General features: G+C 48.8%; 1 protein-coding gene across 1 annotated transcript; it reads right to left on the bottom strand.

Annotated features, from left to right (window-relative positions):
• Positions 1-1,483: 1,483 nt before the first annotated feature.
• POLR3D (RNA polymerase III subunit D) lies at positions 1,484-6,714 on the bottom strand. Its single transcript, XM_047717321.1, has 9 exons — positions 6,562-6,714; positions 6,176-6,345; positions 5,243-5,286; positions 4,293-4,444; positions 4,009-4,133; positions 3,654-3,822; positions 3,032-3,297; positions 2,439-2,591; positions 1,484-2,278 (listed from the first exon to the last, which is right to left on the bottom strand). Exons 2-9 carry the CDS (start codon positions 6,338-6,340, stop codon positions 2,156-2,158), a joined length of 1,197 nt encoding a protein of 398 aa, XP_047573277.1. The 5' UTR covers positions 6,341-6,345; positions 6,562-6,714; the 3' UTR covers positions 1,484-2,155.
• Positions 6,715-9,266: the final 2,552 nt, after the last annotated feature.

Below are 9,266 nucleotides of genomic sequence, written 5' to 3'. Positions count from 1 at the left end.
GTTTCAACTTTTTCCCACACTTTCACTGAGGACATCCATTCTGTGTATCGGGGATACTGAGACAGGTCATGGGGACTCTGATGCAGGGTCATTAACTGTCAATTCCCAAGATACCTGTAATGGAGAACGGGAAAGTGGTACATGCTCTTCCTCAAGCCTTCCTGGGAGAGCTGAAGATGGCAAAATACCAAGAGTTAACAAGGCAGGGCCTTTGAATTAGCCCAGAAAAACAGAACAGTGTTTCTGAACTGAAGAAACAGAAGAGAAACAGAGGATTGCAACAGAGGCCCGGTGGCAGGTCATCACCTCTCTAAAAGAAGAAAAGCACCTGAGCACAGAGAACAAAGCTCAGCCTTCGACCAAACAGAACTTCCACGGTTCATGTTTCCACAGAAGCCTTCTGTCCCTTACAAGAGACCAGAACAATCCGACAGATGGAGCGCATGTAAGCTCTTAGCTACAGGAGGGGCAATGTTCAATCCCCCTCACAGCTGCTGGCTAGGCAGTTTGAGGGGCTCAGCATAGGCAAACCACAGTCGTCATGAACAAAAACCAGACTCCATGGGACAGAAAGGTGAGACTAAAGGAAGGCATACCCATCCTAAACCTCCAAGTCAGGAGGAGGCAGTCTTCTTGAGCCTGTGTGGTCCATCGCTGTTCCAGAGGTGGCTGGCTAAGCTCACAGCAAAGGGAGCTATGACATCAGTCACATGTCTAATGAACAGACACTGCTGCAGGCAGCTTTCCCAACCCTTAAGATGACTCCCACCATTCAAACAGGGAAAAAAATCCCCAGTCCTGTGGACAGGGGATGAGGGAGAAGCTGCTCCTCCAAGAATGACACACTGGAAGGATCAAGAGCATGATGATTTGGTAAAAAGAACAAGGTCACAGACCCATGAACTAAAAGGCCAGCAGGGATTGGGATGCGGACCTGGTGATGGCAGGACAGGAGGGACAGGGGCACCTCTCGAATTCAAAGGTTTTGAAGTGGGAGGCCATCTGTCAAGCATCAAAGAGGCTCACTACACAATAAATCCCTAATTGCCGTCTTCCTAAGGTTGTTTTTTAGCAGTATTTGAGAGTGTTTCTAATTCTGAGTGCTCACAGGGTTCTGTTGGGAAATATTTAAATGGAAGCCAAGAATACCGCTAGTTATTGCAGGGCTTGGGGGTGGGGGATGAGTCCTGGGAACCCCTGCCCTGCCGATGTCTCCCAAAGGCAAGTGTAGGGTGCTGGAAGGAGTCTCTGACTTCACCTCCGGTAGAACCTGCAGCTAGCATCTCATCGCACTGAACAGGTGGCACTTAGCTAAGAGTGCTCAGGAGAAAATGGGTAGAGCAGCTGAACCTGTATCTTCAGAGCTTCTGGGCCCAGGGGGATAGCACGTGCAGTCAGAAGGCAGGGAGAGAGCAGCTCTAGACACGTCTTCTGAGAGATTCCCGGAATCTCTATTTTGTTTGAAAACAGACTCAGGCAAAGGGAAGGGAAACTAACATTTATTGAGTGCCCATTGTGTTTATCTGGCCTTGTGCAAGGAGTTTTCACCTACAGCATTCCATTTCATCCTCACACCAACCCTGTGAGGTAGGTATTATCCTCATTTTTGTCCCATGAGGAGTATGAGGCTCAGAGAGGTTAGGTAGTTTTTCCAAGGTCACATAGCTAGTAACTGATGGAGCTGGGATTGAGCACTGAGTCCCAGACTCAAAAATTCCCTGCTCTCTCTCCAACACTGCTTCTTGGGAAAGAGAAGGGAGCAAAAGCAGCAACAGTCCTTACGCTTCCTACCCTGAGAACAAGCCAGTCAGCAAAAGGAGGAGCATGGACTTTCCCACAGACCCTCCCCTCTCTACCTGGGAAGGGTACAGTCGCTCGAAGAGATAAGACATAAATATAAAAATAAATAGAAGGGACAAGTCCCCCAGCAGCGAGGATGTGCAGGATCCATGCTGTGGGAAGGCCACTGTGCCATTCACAGCTGCCGTGGGAGGGAGCCACGTGGGCCCTGTCGGGGAAACTGGGACAATGGCTGCCAAAGGCTGGAGTGGGTGGGCTAAACGGGCCCCTTCTGGGTCGCACAGATTTGAGAACAAAACGTCTGGAGCAGGCAGCAGCCGTGGGCACAGTCACCATCATCCTCCATCTGCTCATTTTACCGGTGTTTGTGATCCAAGAGGGACTCAAAATCGGGGGAACATACAAGTTTGTGCTTTATGTGTCCCAGGACCGTCATCTCACCGGTCCGACTGTCTCCAAGGCCCACGGACACGAGCTCCTGCCAATCAAGAGACAGAGATGAGAACCGAAGCTACATGGCCTGTTACTCAGTCCTGATTTTCATGCAATAACCCCGAGAATGCGTCTCCCTTGGTGAAGACCCCTCAACACTCCTTACCTCTTAAGGAGCCCCTACTACTACCCTTACGGGCTCTCACCTGCAGAAAGGAACAGGCGGTTCCCATTGTTACGTCTAGGGTCACCTTGCCCAGGAGGAGCTGCACCTTTCCTGACTTGCGGATGAGCAGCTTGCCAACCTGACCCTCTGTCAGGTCAGCCAGGGTACACGCATTCTCTGCCAGCCTGGCTTCCTGCGGAGAGAATCAGAAGACAGAAACAGGGTAAGGAGTTGCTTCCTCCATCCTCCATAAATGACACCATTTCCAAAGGAAAGCATCAGCAGCAGAGGTTAGAATGAGCTCCTCCAGAGGACCTTTCCCCAGGGATCCCTGCCATTGGCTGAATGACAAAACCCAAAGCAAACAGATCAACAAATGGACAAAATACTGGTAACTGCTCTGGCGGAGGGATGGTACATGAGCATTTATGTTCTCTCATCCATGTATGTTCAAAATATTTCATTATAAAAAGTAAACACGCATAATAGGAGTTGAAGTACAAAGCCCCAAGTCCCTTGTGGGTAGAGAGAACAACATTTTGGCTTGGGTGGCACACCTCTGCTTCCCCAAGAGCTCACTGTTTCCCTTCCTGGTCCCCTTGGCATTTTCGCAGAACTCACTCCCGTGCATACCCGGTCTTTCTCCTGCTTTATAACCACCATCTGGCCATCCTCGCTCTGCACCTCTGTCTTGATAGGCTTGATGTCCTGAGTAGGCGGCTGGCCAGGGAGCGTGTCTGGCAGCTGAAGGAACAGCAGCTCTTCTTCCTGGGTGAGGCTCAGCTCCCTGAGCAGCTCTGCCACAGATACGTCCTTTGGGAGGCCCGGGGTCTTTCTGGCTGTCCTGGGAGGAGCCTTGATCTTGGCCTCCTCCTCCTCATCTCTGGGCTCCTCTTTCACTGCCCAAGGTAACACAAATGGAAGGGTGTTGAAGTAGCCATCTCATTGTACCCATCCCTTCATCCCCCTCTGCTTCACAGTCACTCAGCCATGAAGTGGGAGGGAATCACTGGTTATGAAGAAGGATCCAGGAGTTGTGTGACTTATCTAAAAAGGAGCATCTGAGACTAGGCCTATAGATCTATGTCAGCATGAACCTTCTGAGAGTGAGAATTCAATGTCCCTGTTCAGGTCATGTATTTTATAGCCAGAATTGGAGAGGACCTGCTTATGAATCTGGGAGGCTCATTCCTGGAGAGGAGTCCTGGGGGCCAGCCACAGGGAAGGAGAGGAGACATTAATGGACACAGAGTACCTTTCACAACAGGTACATCCACCTCCATGTCCTCTTCCTTGGGGCCAGCCAGCCAAGGTTTAACATCTGGCTCTTCATTCTCTTCCTTAAAAAGCCACCCTGAGTGGGCCAGCGGCAGCTGCACAGGCATGTTTCGAGTGTCATTCCTCAGCCCAGGGTCATCGATGAACTACCAGGGAAGAGTCAGGGGGTCACGTGGTCTGGCTAGCACGCATACATACCTGGACTGCAGACCACCACAGCCTCTTCTGAATGAAGATTCCTGCTGTTCACAGGCTTCCAGGATATCAGAGAGCTCTTCTTCCCCCAAGCCCGGTTCCCCAGAAGCCCATTCCTCCTGGCCGATGGTACCTACATCATCCTTCTCCAGCATGCGCAGGATCTGTTTCGTTTCTTCATCTGTCTCCCTCTTTTCTTTTTTGATGTTGATGATATGAGAAGGTCCCATGTCTGACACATCCACTGTCTTATCCCAGTTCCCTGTGGGAAATCATTCAGTTCACCAGAGGTACGGAAGAGGCCAACAGCAAGGAAAACTGAACTGGGAGCAGGGGAATTTTACTGCCCTTGCCCTTCTCTTGGGCAGTCTGGACTGAAATCCACTGATTCTTTCCTCCCAGAACCCCAGAAGCTCTGTACCCTTTTTCTTCATCATTTCAGCTGGACCCTGCTCAAAGATGGAATGGGACTGGATCACTTCTGGGCGGCCCCGGCCCCGTCCATGCCCTTCTCGCTGTCGGTCTCTATCCCTGTCACGCTTCTCCTTCTTGATGGTTACTTCTTCCTTGGGCCTGGAAAACAGAATGGAGTTAGGGAAACCACTCACTCACTCTGTCTCAGAGAACTGGTCTTACTTTACCACACGACTCTACTCCACCTGAGTGGAGAATTAATGAGACAATAACTGTAGCAGAAGAAGCAGAATTAGACCCTAAGTCTAACACTTTTTTTTTTTTTTAAGATTTTATTTATTCAGGCAGAGGGAGAGGAAGGGAAGCAGGCTCCCCGCTGAGCAGAGAGCCCCATGCAGGGCTTGATCCCAGGACCCTGAGATCATGACCTGAGCCGAAGGCAGAGGCTTCAACCCACTGAGCCACCCAGGCGCCCCAAGTCTAACACTTTTTTATTTCCTTGATGGGGCAGTGTCCCTTCAGTTTGCTTTACATTTTACATTCTTGCTTGAGAATATGCATTAGAACTACAACTCAAAAACTGAATTACAGACTGCCCCAAAATGTGGGTTTTTTAGTATTGCTTGAAAGCAAGAAGGTTGTAATACAAAAGAACGTAAGTGAAAACCTGACCCATTTTTTGTCTAAACTAGTGCCTCTCAACTCTAGCTGTAAAAGATAATCATTCTGTTTCATTGCAAAAAAGTAAAATCTACTATTTCTAGAGACGGACTTCCAGGCCATCAGTGTTTTTTTAAACTTGCACATTAGAATCACCTGGGAACCAGGGTCCAAAAATCACTAGTGAAAAAAATTAATACACAAATTTAGATTTCTGAGCCACATCCCTAGTTATTTCCCAGAAGACCCAAATTCAGAGCAATAAGGGGAAAGTTTTTAGAACGCCCAGCTACTTACTCTTCCTTGATTTTCCGACTGATGATATTTGGGGTGAAGGTTTTCTGAAAATAAAATACGGGAGTCACTGATTTGGTAAGTTCTGATCCCAAAGTAGAGAGAAAAATGAACATTCTCAAAGGTCATTCTACCTTCACCATGGTTGTCAATGATTTAAAGAGACAGACATGTACCTAAAAGGGACAAACACCCTGTCCGGATAGCTGTGGACTTACACACAGGACAGGGTACCAAAACCTATTCAAGCTAGCAGCCTCAGCTTTGCCCTCTCCAAGGAGAGCCCTGAAGACTTTGAAAACTTGTCTAATCTCACTTCCAGTCATCAAATTGCTATAGAAACCATAAGGTATCATAGGGAAGAGCACTAGCAGCAAGGTTCAAGTAGGAAGTGAGTCGGCCAGCACTCCCAAACAGACGATACTGCAAGACTGCCAGCAGCATTTCCAAAGGCAAACAAGTCTTTGAAAACTGGCTGCTTTATTCTTCTATTACAGCGCCCACCCCAGGTGGTGGGATAAATTTCAGGGCTGTACTTACATCTACAGTCATAAACACAACAGAAAAGGACACAGAGCCTCCAATGTCCTGCCTAGGATTCATTGCCTGCTGGCCTTCATGGGTTTCTTAAAGATGTCCAAAACACATTTAAAAAAAAGGGGGGGGGAAATAAGCACTGCTCAACTTGCTTGGGAAGTAATTAGGATTCTCTGCCCTTCAGCCATCTCTGAGAACCAGGTCAGCATCTCGCACCCAGTATCTGGACCTGAAAGTAGGCAAACTCCCTAGAATCTGTCAGCAGAAGTCTGGGGGCGAGTTTCGTTAGGCCCAATACCAGGCTTGGCACACGGTAGGCCCTACGTGAACATCAGCTGAGCCCCAGGGTCCCGGAATTCAAGGTAGCAGGGTTTCTTTAGAAAGGTGCCATTGGGGTACCTTCTTGACTCCTCCAAGAGTGAGGTCCCTGGAGCGGATGGAGGGAAGGCGACCTGGAGTGAGTGGAGGCGCCGGCCGCCGCCCGATAAGCCCCCGTCCCCCAGAGAGGAGGGGGCGGGGACCTCCCGGAGCACTCGGCTCGCCCGTAGCGTTTCCTTGCGACATTTTGCCTGGGAGAAAGGAAGGAAAGGAGCAACAAAGTCACTCGAGGGGGCGGACACACGGACCCTGGGCGGAACCCCACCCACGTGGCCTCCCGCCCCCCAGTCAGTGCGTCCCTCCCTTTCCACGTGGCAAGACTCCCCGGACCACCCAGTCAGAGCCCTTGGCTCGCTCTCAGCCCAGGCCCCCGGCCAGGCACGAGGCAGAGACGCACCCCCGCGTACCTGGGCTGTGGCTTCACACCACGCGCGTCCCGACCTCACCTCCTTCGCTGCCCGCAGAACGCCCTGGCTCTCTGCGCCCGGCGGAAGTCTGCGTGGCAGGGCCTGGGCGCCGCCATCTTGCCGCGGGGCGGAAGTGAGGTCGGTGGGCGGGGCCGGGCCACAGTATTTATCCGGCGGTGCCTCGCTCCCCTCCGCCTTCTCTTCCCGGTTCTTCCCGGAGTCGGGAAAAGCTGGGTTGAGAGGGCGAAAAAGGAAGAGGGGTCTGGTCTAGGTTACGCTGCGGTGCTGCGCTCGGGGGTCTTGGCCCGAGCCAAGGGGGCAGAGGCGCCCAGCTCCGATTCCAGGGGCTGTAGCGGCCGCTACGACCCAGCATGGGGATTCGCCGTGGCGGAACCTCTGGGAGCAGTGGGGTCGCGGCTCGGCTCGGCTCGGGACGGGGCGAGGGGCGAAGGCGAGACCCGGACTCAGAGTTGAGTAGGCCTGGGCCCGGCCGAGCTGCGGCTGTGGGCTCGATGGTGACCTTGGAGTGGTCACTGTACTCTGGGCTGTGGCCTCGCCCTCGCTTGGGGGTCCTTCCCTTGGGCTGCTGGTGGGATCCTGGGGTGGGGTTGTGGGCGCAGCGCTGGGGCACCCGCCCTGGGCTCCTGACTGCTTACCTTTGCGCGCACCCACGTTCCAAGCCCTGAACCCGAAAAACGAAGTTTGTTCCATTGGGAGGGACGAATTTAAAGAACTTTCATGGTGACTGCGGCATTTGTAATTTAACATTAAAAATGCCTTTACTGTTCTCCGTAATCCCAAACCATGTAAAAACCAGGTAACATTGCCGAGAGTTTGAGGGGAGGAAAATATTTCTGCTACAACTCCACATAGAATACTACTATTAAAACTTTTGTAATATATTGCAATCCCCTTGTAGAGTTGTCATATTGTACCACAATTTTGAATCCCCCCTTTTGAAATAACATTTCTCTGTTGCTGCATCAAATGAGTAATTCTTGAGTCTATGTCATAATTTGCCTATTTTCCTATTTGGACACTTAGATTGTTTTCCCCCACTGCTGCTGTAAATAACGCTGTAGTGAACATCTGGTGCATTTAAGGTTTTTTCTTCTTTTGGATTATATCCCTAGGACAACTTTTCAGACTTGTGATAACTGGCCAAGAGAAGATGTACTTTATTTTTTAAGTAAAATTTTTGAGAAAATAGATCACATGCAAGGTTTTTTTTTTTTTTTTTAGAGCGAGAAAGAGAGGGTGAGCAGGGAGAGAGAGGGAGAGAAAAATCTCAAGCAGACTCCACGCTGAGCTGAGCGCACTGACCCCCACACTGGGCTTTATCTCATGATCCTGAGCTCATGATCTGAGCGGAAACCAGGAGTCAGATGCTTAACAGACTGTCACCCAGGTGCCCCAGATGCACATGTGGTTTTAAGAAGTAATACAGAGATCTCAATTTTTTTCCAGTAGAAACATATCCTAAAACTATAGTACAATATCACAACCAGAATATTGACATTGATACATTAGAAATATAAAACATTTCCATCAATGCAAAGATCTCTTTTAGTTGTCTTTTTATAGCCACACCTCCCTCTTTCCGCCCACCCCTGGTAACCACTAATCTGTTCTTCACTTTCATACTTTTGTTATTTCAGAAGTGGAACTCGTTCAAAAATGGAATCATACAATATGTGACTTCTTGGGATGGCTTTTTTCACTCAGCCTAATTCCCTTGAGATGATCCAAATTGTTGAATGTATCACTAGTTCATCCCTTTTTATTACTAAGTATCCATGGTTTGTTTAACCATTTGTTCTTTGAAGGACATCCGGGTTGTTTCCAGTTTTTGGCTCTATTATAAATAAAGCCCCTATGAACACACATGAAACGGTTTTGTTCTTTACAAAGATACCTATTCATTATAGAAAATTTGGAAAATTTTAACAAACACCCAGAAGCAAATGAAAGTCATCCATTACATGCTTGAAATTGTTTTCCTAGGCATGTGGCTTTTTAAAAATTGAGATGTTTTACACAATGTTCAATAATCTGCTTTTGTTTCTCCTAACAATATACTATAAATATTTTTGAGTTACTGAATATTCTTTTAAATTATCATTTTTAATGGCTAAATAGTACTCCACATTGTTGTCTTGCACCATAATGTCTTTAACCAGTTTCCTGTTAACCAGGAAACCAGTTTCCTTCCTGCAATGCTGATTGGATTTCTGCAAAATTTTTCACCCCAACAGGACAAGAGGAGAGAAGACTTAAATCAAGACTTCCATCTTTAACATTTTGGGGCTTGCTTCCTAACAACAATTACTATAATTTCCCATTAAGAACATTCTCCTGTGTTCCCTCTAATTAGGCTAATATACCTTTGGCACCATTCTCCTTTCTTTCATCTTCTTCTTCCTCTACTTCTACTTCTTCTTTTTCTAGAGAGAGAGAGACAATGTGCACCCACGTTGGGTTGAGGAGGTGAGGTGGGGGAGGGAGAGAGAGAACGTCCAGCAGACTCCTTGCTAAGGGCAGAGCTGCAGGCTTGGCACAGGGCTCAATCTCATGACCTTGAGATCATGACCTGACCTGAAATCAAGAGTCAGAGGCTTACCCGACTGAGACACCTAGATGCCCCACACTATTCTCTTTTCTTTCTTTACTTGCTCTAACACCTCCTTCTCTGTTTTCTTCCAAAG

Source organism: Lutra lutra, chromosome 2, assembly GCF_902655055.1.
Source record: "Lutra lutra chromosome 2, mLutLut1.2, whole genome shotgun sequence".
In the NCBI taxonomy this organism is placed as follows: Eukaryota; Metazoa; Chordata; class Mammalia; order Carnivora; family Mustelidae; genus Lutra; species Lutra lutra.
Note: the sequence above shows the minus strand (reverse complement) of the source record. Positions and strands in the feature narration are given on the sequence as shown.

Bases quoted from the DNA above. Each gene is read 5' to 3' on its own strand.
- POLR3D (XM_047717321.1), bottom strand. From the start codon at position 6,340: ATGTCGCAAGGAAACGCTACGGGCGAGCCGAGTGCTCCGGGAGGTCCC. The intron at 4,134-4,292 runs GTACAGAGCTTC...GATTTCCCACAG, and splicing joins TGAAATGATGAAGAAAAAGG to GGAACTGGGATAAGACAGTG. The intron at 2,279-2,438 runs GTGAGAGCCCGT...CTTGATTGGCAG, and splicing joins CCGCCTGTTCCTTTCTGCAG to GAGCTCGTGTCCGTGGGCCT.